At 42.4% G+C, this 15,086-nt stretch overlaps 1 protein-coding gene across 1 annotated transcript in view; it reads left to right on the top strand.

The window, feature by feature from the left end:
- Gmcl1 (germ cell-less 1, spermatogenesis associated) overlaps window positions 1-15,086 on the top strand; it is a 42,639-nt gene that overhangs the window by 13,539 nt on the left and 14,014 nt on the right. The window contains exons 4-10 of the mRNA XM_041643725.1: window positions 271-368; window positions 3,443-3,555; window positions 4,079-4,144; window positions 6,548-6,632; window positions 9,036-9,126; window positions 10,033-10,170; window positions 13,208-13,277. Of these exons, the coding sequence (XP_041499659.1) occupies window positions 271-368; window positions 3,443-3,555; window positions 4,079-4,144; window positions 6,548-6,632; window positions 9,036-9,126; window positions 10,033-10,170; window positions 13,208-13,277 (661 nt within the window). The remainder of the gene's footprint in view (window positions 1-270; window positions 369-3,442; window positions 3,556-4,078; window positions 4,145-6,547; window positions 6,633-9,035; window positions 9,127-10,032; window positions 10,171-13,207; window positions 13,278-15,086) is intronic.

The raw sequence follows: 15,086 nt of genomic DNA, 5'->3' as shown, positions 1-15,086 counted from the left end.
CTTAGTGATGGATCCGCTCACTAGTTCTGATACAACTATGCTCCAGGCCTCAATCCTAACTACTGACTATGTTAAGATTATAGAGAGAAGAGTATAGCAGGAATGGGCAGAAGCCACCGCAGCAAGCACTGTTATGTGATAATACCATTAGTAGCCATGGCTGCCATTTAATGGTGCTTCACTAGGTGCATACTAATGTCCTTGCTGCTTTCACAGGAGCCTCACACTTGCAGGGAGCATTTCAATATATGTGTGCACTTTTGCTTTCAGCACTGCAGGTTGCATTTGGCTCACTGTATCGAGATGACGTCTTAATAAAACCTAGCCGTGTCGTCGCCATCTTGGCTGCAGCTTGCATGCTGCAGTTGGTGAGTATGCCACCACTCAATGGTGTCACAGTGCCTGGAATATCTTGGTGCACACCTCTAAACAGAAGTGAAATTCTGCTTTTTCAGTCTTTAAAACAAAATGTATAAATACGCCATTTGTTAGAAATTGTTGAAATACTCAACCGAAACTGTTTAGTTAAATCGAGGGCTTTAATCTCTGTGAGAAGTAGGTGGAGTAGATACACCTCCTTGGTGTGTCGCCAGTTGGGACCATTCACTTGCCCACGTCCTCTGCAGACTTCTGTCCATTGGTGACATCGCTGCTGAGTGATGGTTTGTGGTCAGTTGTAGTAATAAGGGCGGCGGCGGGGCTGCGTCCCCAACACCCCAGCCGCCTGCCCGGCTAGCTTATGCCCCGAAATAATTACACGGACACTGTATTCTTTTAAACACTGCTTGGCCCTTCTGCCCTAGCCCTTACTGGCTAATTCTGATATCCCGATCAACCCATCTCTAATAATCTGTGAGAACGGGTCTTACCGGGAAGATTCTAGCCTAGTCCATCCTGGGTCGGAGCTTCATGGCGTGTGTCTGCCCGGGAGCGGGGCATGGTGTCTCTGCTCCAGCAAGCAGAGCTGTCGAGTCTGAGCTCACTTCCTCTTCCTCCCGGCATTTTGTTCTGTTTACTCCACCCACAGGGCCAAGCAGTTTCTTTATTGGCCAATGACCTTCCTCCATCAGTCAGTAATTTAGTCAAAGAAACGCTGAGTCTGTTATTTAAGCTTTCTAATTATGATATCATCCTATATAAATGATGTGTGTCAATCAGTGACTGTATATTGAGTATACTGTGCAGTGTGTGGGACTTGGTGAAGGGGGCCAACGAGGATGAAAATGTGGTCCCTAAATATGAACAATCTGTGTGTGCCTTCAAGGAGCTCACAGTGCAATGAGGGTCAGGTGAGAGGTGGATACATAGCTCAGAGGTCCAGTTACCCAGTGTTACAAGTGTAGCATAAACGCCTCATGGAGTCTCGTGGACTAGTAAAGATAGGAAGGGCCAGCTCAACCTAATATCCTCACAGGACCCTGTATTTCTAGATTGAGTTTGAAGTGTGCATACCTTGCACTGTGTGAAAAGGGGACAAAACAACATTTCGGGCCAGGAACAGAAAGACCTAAAACGTGAAAGGGTGGAGAGTTAGAGAAGTTAAGGAGTCTGGAATTCCAGTATCAGTTAAGTAGAGTTGGGAGACTGGCAAGACAGTGGAGCCTATGTAGGTACCTGCCACCAAATCTGACAGTTTGAGTCCCATCCCCAGGACACATAGGGTAGAAGGAGAGAGCTGACTCCCCAGGTTATCCTTCGATCGCTACATGCACGCTATGAAATGTGTGCTCCACCATTCATGCAACATAAATTAATAACTATGTAAAATATCCAGGTATAGTAGTGCACATCTTTATTCCCAGCACTCAGGAAGCAGAAGCAGGCAAATCTCTGAGGTCAAGGTCAGCCTGGTCTATAGTGACTTACAGACCAGCCAAAGTTACATGGTAAGATCCTATCTCAAGAAATAAAACAAAAAATAAATAAAAATAAAAAAGATTGGAGAGAAAAACTAAGACCAGGACATGAAGGTTCCTTTGTACATTAAGTTTAACTTTGTTTGTGAGCACATTTGATTTTTAGATTTTTTTTTTTTTTTTTTTTTTTTTTTTTGGTTTTTCGAGACAGGGTTTCTCTGTGGTTTTGGAGCCTGTCCTGGAACTAGCTCTTGTAGACCAGGCTGGTCTCGAACTCACAGAGATCCGCCTGCCTCTGCCTCCCGAGTGCTGGGATTAAAGGCGTGCGCCACCACGGCCCGGCTGATTTTTAGATTTTAATCAGGGAAAGATAGTTTCTACTTTAGGTTGGCTGAGGGTGCAACTCTGTGATGGAGCACTCGCCGGCATGCACAGGGTCTTGGCTTTGTTTCCCAGCCCCACACCAAAACAACAAAAGACTTTCAAGTACAACGTGTGAAGCGAAGCAAGTGCATTAGAGACACAAATGCCGTCTGGATGAAGGTAGCAGTAATGACCACAGAGAGGAAAAGGCTCCAGAAGAAGTCTAGGTGTGTGTGTGGGGGGGGGGGGTCTACTGGGGCAGTGAAGTTAAGGTGTTAGGAAAAGGAGGGTCTAGAATTGAGGTAAGTTCAAAAACCAATGTGGCAATTTTGTGCTTTAATTTAAGCTTATGTGGTTTGACCTGCTGATCTATTTAAAGTGTTAGTTATTAGCTTGTTTATTGTCCTGGTTGATATTTTTATCTTTCCAACACTTATTTTGAATATATTTTCTAACTTTAGTCCTTTTGGATTTGTTCTAAATCTGCTTTCTGCCTTATTTTTATAACTTACTAACTCTAACTTAATAATATAGTTGCATGATGAGTATATTTCAGAAATCTAATGAAAAATGACAATATTCTTTTTGTACATAGGTGGTTTTTTGAAACCTATGTGAATCTTTTAGATTAGAATATTAATTTGTTATTTAACACTATGATATACTTTAGAGGCCTCTTTTGGGTATTAAGGTACTTTAAACTTTACTGAGTGATGTTCCATACATCTGTATTATTTCTTTGTCTATCCTGTCTCTTGATTAGCTGACTGTGAAGAATTCTTAGATTAATAAGAGCAGGAAAAAACATACAGTAAGGTACTGTTGAAGAAAACAGAAAACAAGGCACACAGCATCTCCTGTTGCTGTGCCTCCCCTGCCCATTTCGTCCCCAGTTCTAGGTGTTGAGTGGGGGTACTTGCTAGATTCTTTTTTCAAAATTTTTATTAAACTTAGAAAAACATTTAGGCTTGCTGCACTTGAATTTCCTTCCATCCTTCCATCCTTCTTGCCATCCTGCCTTCTGTCCTTTTGTCTTTCCTTCCATTCTCCCTTCCTTCTTCCTTCCATCCTTTCTTCTGTTTTTTGATCCATCGTTCCATTCTTCCTTCCGTCCTTCCTTTCTTGCTATTTTGATTTGTTTTTCCTTTGTAATATGTGAAAGCCCCTATGAGCGCTGGTTTTCCAGGTGGAATGGCCTTTGCAGTGCTTGTTTATATTTACAGGATGGTCTAATCCAGCAGTGTGGTGAGACAATGAAGGAGACAATTAATGTGAAAACTGTGTGTGGCTATTACACCTCAGCAGGGACCTATGGATTAGACTCTGTAAAGAAAAAGTGAGTCACTTTTCCTTTTCCCATCCCACTTCTGGGAATTTGGTTGTTTTGGAATTTTACAAGGATATAAGAAAGAATTAATGGGGGAAAGAGCAGAATGATAGAATTCGTTGCTTTGAAAGCCTGCCTTTCTTCTTGACTGAGCATTAAGTTGCACTGAGTTGCCCTTGGCCATGACAGGGCTGACATATGCTCATACAGATGTGGCCACCACTTAGGGAGTAGGCATCGTAGACTTGATACTAACAAATATGGACAGTTTGACTCTTGAGAATTGCAGAACTCATTTTCAAATTGTATAGAAGGTAACGTCTTACAAGGTATTTAACTTCTTAATGAGAAATGATACTAATATAAAGGGAATGTCCCGTAATAACTACTGACAAAAGCTATACTAAATTTCAGATCACTGAGGTAGAAACTTTGAGCATGGCCTAGCATGATTAATATCTTTTCTGTGAACTATAAGACGTTGGGGAGTTACGAGTTTCAGATAACAGAGCTGAGCACACTTTATCCTCAGGTGCCTTGAGTGGCTGCTGAACAACCTGATGACTCACCAGAGTGTGGAGCTTTTCAGAGAACTCAGGTATTTGGATCCACGTAACTTCACAGCACTCCCTACAGTGACGCTTCCATTTGCTCAGGCATTCCAGGTGTCTTTGTAAAACACAGAGAGTAGTATGAGAACCAGGCCTAGAGCGCACACCTTTAATCCTAGCACTTGGAAGGCAGAATCTCTGAGTTAGAGGGCAGCTTGGGTTGCATAATCAAGTTTCAGGACAGCCAGAGCCACATAATAAGACCCCGTCTCAAAAAAAGAAGAGTCAGAACAATGTAATGAAAGGCTTCGCATCTAGCTCTCACCCTAAGTGATAAAATGCTCATGTATTGTTTTAACAATTGCAATAGAAATGTCCCACTCCTCAAGACTGTAAAGACTTCCAAGTGCTACCTCTCTTTTGCAAGCCTGTAGAACTTCAAAGGGGATAGTTTGAAAACCATTTTTATCACAGAACATGATGTTTGAAAAAAATAAATCAGAACATGTTTTAGAGGGTAAGTGTTTTTTAAAGATTTATTTTAGTGTAAGTTTGTTTGCCGAGTTTGTCTGTCCAGGAGTCCTTAGAGACCAGAGAGGTGTAGGGTCCGCTAGAACTGAGGGTGTAGATGTTTGTGAGCCTCTGTGTGGGTGCTGGGAAGCAGTGAGCCCTCCTAATTACTGAGCCACCTCTCCAGACCCTATTTTAAAAATTTTATGGGACAATAGATGACTCAGAGGCTAGAGGGACTTAAGAAGAAAAAAAAAAGCCGATTGACCTGAATTCTATCCCCAGATCCACAAGAAACCAGTCCCTAAGACTTATCCTATGATTTCCATGTCGTGAACTGTTCTCTCTCTCTCTCTCTCTCTCTCTCTCTCTCTCTCTCTCTCTCTCACACACACACACACACACACACACACACACACACACACACACAGAATAGACTTCAGTGTGTACTGACCCTGATGAAATCACACTCCTAGTTAGCCTGGCCTTTGAAACATACCTACTTACCATCACCCTTCCTTCCTTCTTGATGCCCCTGGAATATTAATGATACCCTATTGAGGGCTGTGAACGATGCTGTTTGATTGTGCTGTGTTTTTACTGTCACAGCTTTCCTTTATCAGTGAGACTGGAAAATTCTGGATGGAAATGATTTTTTTTTTAAGGCTCTGGGGTATAACTGTCATGGGTATGAAGTGTTTTGTTTTGCTTTTTTGGCTTTTTAGTGGAAAGGTTGTTTTTGAGACAGGGTCTCATTATATAGCCCTGGCTGCCCTGGAGCTCACTCTGTAGATCAGGCAAACCTTGAACTTGCAGATCCACCTGGCTCTGCCAGGAATGCTGGAATTAGAGGCATTTTGATGAAAATGGATACAACTAAGGGTCTTTGTGTCATGTCTTTTGAGGTGGAGAAGATGCTAGAGACCTTACTGAGCTTTGTCTAAAAGGTGTCACAGAGGAATCGTTGTAAAACCCCCCAAAGCTCTTCTCACTAAAGGAAAGGGAGAGAAAAGGAAATGGAGTGAATGCCAATGACCACATTTGCATTCTAAATTTAAACTACTGTTCCTCCTCATCTTACTCAGAGAGTAGTAAAAATGTTGTTTGTTTGTTTGTTTGTTTGTTTTTAAAGACAAGGTCTCATTGTGTAGCCCTGGCTGTCCTGGAACTCACTATGTTGATCAGGTTAGCCCTTGAACTCAGAGAGATCCTCCTGCCTCTGCCTCTGCTGGAATAGGCACGAGCTGCCACACCTGACTTAAATGTTTTTTCTGACCAAAAGTTCTTTGAGGCACAGATGTTAAAGGTTATTTTGAATAGCATGTGGTGGCATGCTGATAATCTTAGCACTGTGAATGCTGAGACAGGAGGATGGCAAGTTTGAGAACAGCCTAGTCTGTATAGAAGTTTCCTGCTTCAGGAAAAGAGAAATGATTACTTTGAAGATGTAGCTCTTTTAGTGAATTTTGTTTTTTATTTTCACATAGAAAGGTAGAGAGGAGGACAAGGGGCTACTCTTTGGTCAGATTCTGCAGTGCTTTTCCAGCGTCAGTGACTAAACGCAGGGTCTGCGGATCCTTCACGAGCAGTGCCAAAACTAAGACTCGTGTGAGGTGGAGTGCTAGCCAAGGTGCTCTGTCTTATGCAGATGAGATTGCTGTCATTTTTAAGACAGAAAAAGTTTAGGGCCAGTGAGATGGCTCAGCAGGTAACAGCAATTGCTTCACAGGCCTCATGACCTGAGCCTGTGGTAGAAAGAGAGAACCAAGTCCTGAAAGTTGTTCTCTGACCTCAGCTTGCACGTCAGGACACGTGTGTGCCTGTACCCACACATATCACACCCACACACACACACACACACCCACACACCTTTAAAAGTTCCCCAGAACCCTTCAGCTGTGTGTGAAAACAAGCTTACTCCTGTGTTTTGTCTTTTCCAGTATAAACGTCATGAAACAGCTCATTGGTTCATCTAACTTATTTGTGATGCAAGTGGAGATGGATGTATACACAGCTCTTAAAAAGGTACTGATGTTTGTCTACAGGAATATTACTTCAGGTTGCACCGCAGTGAAAAGCTGGGAACATATGCTCAGATAGGCAGTGGGACTACACGTGCTGCTTGGCTTACAGTGGGTTGTGTCTCAGTAATCCGTCATCATAAGCTGAAAATACCTAACCTGCTGAGTGCCACAGCTTAACCCTACCCTCCTTGAATGTGCTCCGAATGCTCATTAAGTGTCATGTGACTTTTGTAGTTTGCTCAGTTCTCTCCTGACATGAAAGCAAGTGATCCTTGTTACATTTCTGTCACCACAGTTGAAAACCCTAAGTCAGTCCGCCAGGCCGTCTCATACAAGTGGCCATGTGCCAAAACTAAGTCTTTATTTGGAGTTAGGGTTCATGACTGTCTTAGTTACTGTTCTATTGCTGTGAAGAAACGCCATTACCAAGGCAACTTATAAAATAAAGTGTTGGGGTTTGCTTACAGTTTCAAAGGGTGAGTCCACGATTATGGCAGGGAGCATGGCAGCAGGCAAACAGGCATGGTGCTTAGAGAAGTAGCTTATATCATTTATCAGCAAGAGAAAGACAGAGAGAAAGATTGGGCCTTTTAAAACATCAGAGCCCACCTTCACTGACACACTTTCAAAAAGCCACACCCCCTAATCCTTCTCAAATTGCTCCACCAGCTGAGGACCAGGCATTGAAATAAATGAACCTATGGGGACTGTTCTCTTTCAAACCACCACAAACCACGATACTTGGTTTTGCTCTTTCTTCTGGAAGCAGGGCCTCATTCTGCATCCCACAGTTATACATGTGTTATTACACGTGTGAGCCCAAGCCCAGCTTTTTTTTTTCATCCTTTTGACAGATTTAGGTCTAATATTGTTTCACAATTGAAAACAAATCAGCTATGACTCTGACTGGGCATCCGTACTCAGAGGCATGCTTGAGGCGGAGGCCACTGCTCTTGCCCCACTGTGTCATCTGTAGTCCATTGTCCCTCTGCAAAATGTAGTGTGCACTTGGTGTAGTTGTGAAACCTGCGGTGAAAACCTTCCCAGTCACAACAGTTCTGTGGCCAAGGTGAGACTACAGTTGCTAGTTTTCTTCAAGGAAACTTAACATTTAGGCTGTTGAAAAATCGAGGGGGAGGGTGGTGTCACACTTTTTCTGTGACCTGCACTGGCAACCGTTCTGTTGGTATAGCTGCTTTAATGCCAGGAGTGATGGGTGCTCACTCTGCCAACACCATGCTTATAAACACGAAATATACATTTCTTTTTTTTTAAAGATTTATTTATTTATTATATATACAATATTCTGCCTCCATGTATGCCCACATGCCAGAGGAGGGTGGAGGGTGCCAGATCTCATTACGGATGGTTGTGAGCCACCATGTGGTTGCTGGGAATTGAACTCAGGACCTCTGGAAGAGCAGCCAGTGCTCTTAACCGCTGAGCCATCTCTCTAGCCCCCAGAAATATACATTTCTTTAGTGGCTTGGAGGGAGACACTCCATGACATTCTGGTTGCAAATTAAGAAATGTAAACTCAGAGAAATTTGGATATATTCAGCTCGTATATGACAGTTGGAGATTGAAATCCACATTCTTCACTGCCTGCATGCTGTCTCAGCATCAAGGAGTCAGAAGTTCCTCTTCCCATTTCATTTTCTTAATTTTGCAGTCTTATGGGTTTGCATCATATTTAGTGTTATTGATCTGTTAGTGATTAGAATATATTAGTGCAGAATTACCGATGTGTTATACATGTTAGAACTGTCAGTGTTTGATTCAGTAAGGTGTGCTTGCGACTATGAGACACACTGAATTTTTATTATTGGAGCTCCATTTCCTGCCAGTGACTTGAAGCATTAGTAGTTAGTCTTTCTTGCAGTTCCTTGTAAAATGGAAATTTTAGCCTTTATCTTAGGGTAGAGATGTAGCTCAATTGGTAGAGTGTTTGCCTGGCATATAGAAGCCTTGGGTTCAATTCCCAGCACCTCTTAAAGCAGTTGTTCTCAACTTTCCTAATGCTGCAACCCTTTAATATAGTTTTTCATGTTGTAGTGACCCCAACCATAACATTGTTTCCATTGCCATCATAACTGTTATTTTACTACTGTTATGAATGTAATGTCTATATTTTTGGAGGTAGAAGTTTGCTGGAGGGGTTGTGACACACAAGTTGAGAACTGCTGTCTTAAACTGAATGCATTAGCCTGTAACCCCAGCACTCCACATGTTGTTCAAAGTTATCCTCAGCTACATATTAATTTCAAGGCCTGCCTGGGCTACATGAAACCTCATCTGAAAAAAAGTTGTTGTTTTTTTTTTTAAAAAAAGAAATAGGACAATTTGAAAATATGATCATAAAGTGAAAAAGTCTTATAATTTTCTTATTTTTTTTCCAAACTAGTGGATGTTCCTTCAGCTGGTGCCTTCCTGGAATGGGTCTTTAAAGCAGCTTTTGACAGAAACCGATGTCTGGTTTTCAAAGTGGAAAAAAGGTATGTTGAAATTTTTATTGAGGATTCCCCCTTTTTTTTCTTTTAGTGATACTTCTTAAAATCAGGCCTTGGCTTTTGCTTACAGACTTGGTTTTAGAGCTGAAAAACAGCTGAGCAGATTCCTGCTTCAGTCTCTTAGTCACAACAGGAAAGGCTCCTGGCCTGTCCCCATATTCTACCCCAGAACTATTGTTCTCCTGTTTGTCACCGGTTCAGCTTGGGAGTTATACTTGTTTGTTTGGCCACATTAGGTTTCCCCTGGTAACCTATGCCCCATCTCTCAGGCAGTGATTCCTTATGGGCCTATTTCCTGCTTCTGTGCATCACTGACTGAAAGTAGATGCAGAGGTGGTGTGTGACATGCACTGCTCGGTGTGTGAGCAGCCCTTCCTGGGGCTGGAGATGCAGCTCAATAGTTAGAGTGTGTACTGCTCTTGTAGAGGATGTGGGTTCAGTTCCCAGCACCGGCAGCTCACAGCTGCATGTAGTATCTGTCGCTGGTGTGAGTTAAAAGGATGAATAGCTGTCCCTGGTCATCATGTGAAGACCTCACATGTCCTGCTGACTTCCTTGGGAAGGAATATGAGAGAGAGAGAGAGAGAGAGAGAGAGAGAGAGAGAGAGAGAGAGACTAAAAAAAAAAAAAGGACAGCTGAGGTCTCACCTCAGGGGCCTAATTAGTACCAAAATTAATTTGAGAGATTTTTCAAAGTTCCGCTAACGTTTTCCACATCTTAGATTTATAAGAGTCTTGAAAACCTTAGAAGTAGCTTACTTGCATTCTAGCAGATTCTCTCTGTGTGTGTGTGTGTGTGTGTGTCTGTGTGTGTCTGTGTGTGTCCATAGAAACATTTAGCAAAACAGCACATTGGACAAGAATGCTGTTTAATTAAAACTTTCTTAATAGACTTTGAAGGGACGACTTTCCTTGAAACTGAGCAGGGAAAACCATTTGCGTCCGTGTTCAGACATTTAAGGCTACAGTACATTATCAGTGATCTGGCTTCTGCAAGGATCATTGAGCAGGATTCTCTGGTACCTTCAGGTAAGAAAGCCTGATGTGTTTGTGATTTGAAATCACGTTTTTCTGATTGTAGCATTTCATACTTGCATAGGAAAGAACAGAAAGAACCAGGAAGTCATCTTTGATCCCATAAGGTATGTATCATCTTCATGCCCACGGAGATTAGCATGTGAATAATCTTCCTGTGTCCTTTCATTATTAAAGTGCCTGCCACAATATTTAAGTGACTAAGAAGCGTTTTGCAGTAGAGTGTTTTGTTTGTTTTCTATACTGAGGATTGGAATCAGGGGTTTATGCTGTAGCTTCAGCCCCAGCTTGAAGCGTTTGATCCTGACTTCTGCTTCCCAGGTGCTGCCTTTAGAAGCATGTAACCACACACTGGGCTCTGGGTATTTCTCAGGGTGGTTAGCCATGCACTGTTTTGGATATTAGCCTGAAAAATTACTTTTGATGTGTTTAAAAATTACGACTGCTTTTTCTATTAGTGCCCCTTAAATTCGCTTCGTTTCTGGTTTTTTTTTATTTTGAATTTTTAAACATGGTGAATCAAGTATATCTACTCATTATAATTTAAATTTCTTTTTTTTTTTTTCTTTTGCTTTTTCGAGACAGGGTTTCTCTGTGGCTTTGGAGCCTGTCCTGGAACTAGCTGCAGACCAGGCTGGTCTCGAACTCACAGAGATCCACCTGCCTCTGCCTCCCAAGTGCTGGGATTAAAGGCGTGTGCCACCATCGCCCGGCTCAATTTAAATTTCTTGAAACAATTATTTATTTTTATGTCTGTGATATTTGTAACAAGTTGTATTTAGTACTGTTTAAGTACATTAGGGCATTTGTCCAGCGTGTTTAAGACCCAGGTTTTGAAGCAAAGTACAGCAGAAAGAGAAAAAGAAAGCAGGGTACCAGGCCTATAGTAGTTTTAGTGTGTACTACACACCAGGCAGAGATATAAACTAGATGCCAAAGCCTTTGACATGTCTTTCCAATTCAACCTTCATTAAGGTTCTCTAAAGATTTGTTCTAATTGTGTATGTGCATCTGAGTGCAGGTGCAGGCCTGGATGCTCTAGAGCTGAAGTTGCAGGTGGTTGGTGGTGGGCTGTCTGATGTGGGCAGGGAACCAAACGTGGGTCCTCTGGAAAAGCAGCAAGGGCTCTTACAGAGCCATCTCTCCAGACCCATCTTTAAGAATTGTTGAGTTTGGAAAACAGTCTGATATGATTTACATTAGGTATGTCTGGTACAAGAGGACAAGTTTTGAAAGGCAAATTGTATAAACATGAAGTCTGAAGCATTTTATTTGGTATAAAAATTTTTAAGTAGATTTATGGTCAGGGTTTTTTTTCTTCCTGATGTAAAATGATATAAGACTTGAAAAAAATTATTACATCTTATAAATATAAACAAAATTTTCTGTGTGTTCAAAATTTCAATTTAAAAAGAAAAATGTATCCCACAGGGCAGGGAACCCTGATTGCTCTTCGGGCTGACGAGGGAGGGGAACTTGATCGGGGGAGGAGGAGAGAAATGGGAGGCAGTGGTGGGGAGGAGGCAGAAATCTTTATTAAATTAATTAATTAGTTAATTAAAAAAATTAAAAAAAAAGAACATTGACTAAGACAAAAAAAAAGAAAAATGTAAGTTAAAATTAAATATCACACTTTTGTAGGGAGGCAGAAAGTGCCATGTGGCTCATTGGTGCCTGCTCTCAGAAGGAAGCTGAGGACTAGAGATACAGGGCAGGAGCCGAGCTCTGCAGCGCCACACACAGAGCCCCGGGTTCTATCCTCAGCAGGAGGCAGTGTGTCTTAATTTTAGGCCCACTGGTTCATTATTTCATGAAACTGGGTTTGTCATAGTCATCTCAGATGTCTTAGCCTGTATCTTCCGTTCCGCCTCCCCCACTCTCATCCCAGCTTATCTCCATGCCTCTCAAACCCTGTTATTTTTTTTTTTCTGGAGTCAGGATCAACAGAATCTCAAGATCACTGTCTCCTCTCCACATTTATTTAGCTGTGCTAAAGAGAACCTTTCTCTCTTGGTAGTAACCTAGGGCCAGGAGGTAAAGACCTAGACCCCAGTCCTGCTTGTGACCTGACCCCTATTCCTTCCTCCACATCATGGGATTTGGATGCTTGATTCACCCTCTTCCTTCCCAACCAGTCAGTTTATTTATATGATTCCCACCTTTTCATTATTTGACCTCAGCTCTGGGAGCATTTATCTTTTTAGGCGCTTACCACCCATGGAAAAGAAATGCGTTGAACTTTGTCCATCAGAACTGGTCCGCATCAGAGTTTGGTGTCTCCAGCTGTTAATCTCACCTGCCATTCACAGCTCATTCCCTTTTCACAGTTCCCTGTCTTTAGCCCTCTTCTCTCTGCTGGCCCGTGGAACCTTTCCTACCTTTTCTCAGTTCCTGCCAGTCTTAGATTTCATGTAGATGGTGGTAGGTCATACACAGTTGCCCTGTCACTGGGTAAAGTCCAAAATCAGCGAGACTGTCTTTGTTCCACACCATTGCCCCGTGCACTCCTGCTGCAGAGCCCTCCATAACTTGACAGACGGCTTTTCACCGTAATGAAATCCTGTTACAGATAATGTCATAAATGAAGAATCCATTACTAAGTTCCCCAATATAGAACTTTATTAAAACTGAAAATAGCCAGGTGGTGGTGGTGGTGCATGCCTTTAAGCCCAGCATTCAAGAGACAGAGGCAAGTGGATCTTTGTAAGTTCAAGGCCATTCCTGATCTAGAGCGTGACTTCCAGAACAGCCTCATCAAAAAAAGAAGAAAAAAATCCGAAAACGCTCCTAGGAACGAAGTCCACAAATGGAGTCAATATTGACAGGCTGTGGGATAAATTGGAAGTGACAGCATAGCCTGTTTTCTCCTCTTTGGAAAGGAGGTCATTCTTACGTCTGAGAGGAAGTTTGGTGTGGTAAACCAAAGAGTCACATTGTTACTGTGTGCTTATAAAACGAGCTGCCTGCTTTGTAAATTGCTGTTTTAAATATAAGTTTTACCAACTACTTGTTATTGATGTTTATACTTTAGAATGGCTGTCCTCAGTGTACAAACAGCAGTGGCTGGCTATGCTCCGGGCTGAACAAGACAGTGAAGTGGGGTAAGCATACATCATGTAACTGGTTTTGCAGTGTGGGAGACCGAACCTAGGGCCTGGCACATGTGAGGCTGAGTGCTCTTACTACAAAGTCCCCAATCCAAAATAAATAGTAAACCTTGCTATGAATTTTAATTATATTTTTAGTAGAGCTACTTAGGAACAAAACAGGTAGAAAAAAGTACTGGACGATTTGAGAAAGTCTGTAAGCATGAACCATGGGACTCAAGAGACTTGTTTCAGGCAGAGCCCCTACAAACAAAGCTGCAGCCGCTTGCTTCCCTCAGAATTCTGTCTGACAGTGTCATCCTGGAGCTGCAGCCAGTGCTGCCCGGCTACTGCTGCTGGCCAGCCGCCACAGGCGTGATTTCACATGAGCATAGACTGTTTAAAGGCACCCATTCATGTACTGTAATGCTATGTAGACTGACCCTTTTGGAAGGCATGCTTTTGATAGTTACATGCAGATGAAGCTCGTTCTCATTTGTGGTATGATGTCAAATTGTGATTAGTAAATAGGTTTTAAAGGTATTTGCATTGAGTGATGTAGAAAGAACAGCAGGCCACGTTCCTGCCGCCTGGCTCCCAGCCACCTGGCTAGTTTATGCCCTGAAATAACACACAAGTTGTATTTATTTAAACACGGCCTGGCTCATTAGTTTCAGCCTCTTATTGGCTAACTCTCACATCTTGATTAACCCATTTCTAATAATCTGTGTAGCACCACGAGGTGGTGGCTTACCGGGAAAGATTCAGCATGTCTGACCTGGTGGGTGTCCGTGGCATTTTGCCTTACTGCCTTCTTCCCAGCATCCTGTTCTGTCTACTCCGCCTACCTAATTTTCTGTCCTATCAAAGGCCAAGCAGTTTCTTTATTAATTAACCAATGAAAGCAACAGATAGACAGATGACCCTCCTCCATCAGAGTGAAGTAAAGCCATCAGGTCATAGCTGTACAAGGAAGGCCTAAGAAAACATTTTATTTTGGTGAGTTTTTTTTTTCTCTCTCTCTCTCTTTTAACCCTTTTTTTATGCACCAAAGAATTTGGCCTAATTGTAAGTTTCTGACCAAACAGTGAATACATGAAAATATTCTATGAATTCACAAGATTTTGGGTGTTGTTGTTGTTTGAGACAGGGACTCTCAGCTAGGTAGCAGTGGTGGCACACACCTTTTATCCTAGCACTCAGGAGGCAGAGACATGTGGATCTCTGAATTTGAGGCCAGCTTGGTCTACACAGTGAGTTCCAGGACAGTCAGAGCTACACAGAGAAACTCTGCCTCAAACTCCCACCTCCCCAAAAAGAGAGGCAGGCAGACAGATAGACAGACAGGGTCTTTTTATGTAGCCCTGGCTGTCCTGGAACTGGACCAGATTGGCTTTGAATTCACAGAGTTCCATCTGCCTCTGCCTCTCGAGCGCTGGCATTAAAGGTGTGTACCTCCATGCCTAGGCTACAGGATTCTTATTATCTGGGTTTTTAAATTTCTATTTTATTAATAGTCTCATCTTTTTCCAAGCTCATCTGTAGCATACTTATCAGCACAAAGAGAATAAAATTGCTGACGCAGAAGAAATTAAGAACGAGAAAATGAGTCAGTTATTTAGTGGAAATCGGATCTGAAGTGTTGGCATAATGCATTCAGTCACACTGTAGCACTGTGCATTTGACTTAAGTTTCTGTGTTCTTGGCTGAGTCTTTCTCTACTTTGTCCTTTCTCTCTTAGCTAAGGCACAACTTGTGTAAGTTTCTCCTTTGCTTGGCCCTGAGAATATGTGTGCCACCTGGGGCATAGCTTGGGTCAAATGC

Source organism: Microtus oregoni, unplaced genomic scaffold, assembly GCF_018167655.1.
Source record: "Microtus oregoni isolate MIOR12 unplaced genomic scaffold, Mior012 000002F_ref0000024, whole genome shotgun sequence".
NCBI classification, from domain to species: Eukaryota; Metazoa; Chordata; class Mammalia; order Rodentia; family Cricetidae; genus Microtus; species Microtus oregoni.
This window is presented reverse-complemented; position numbering and strand designations above follow the sequence as displayed.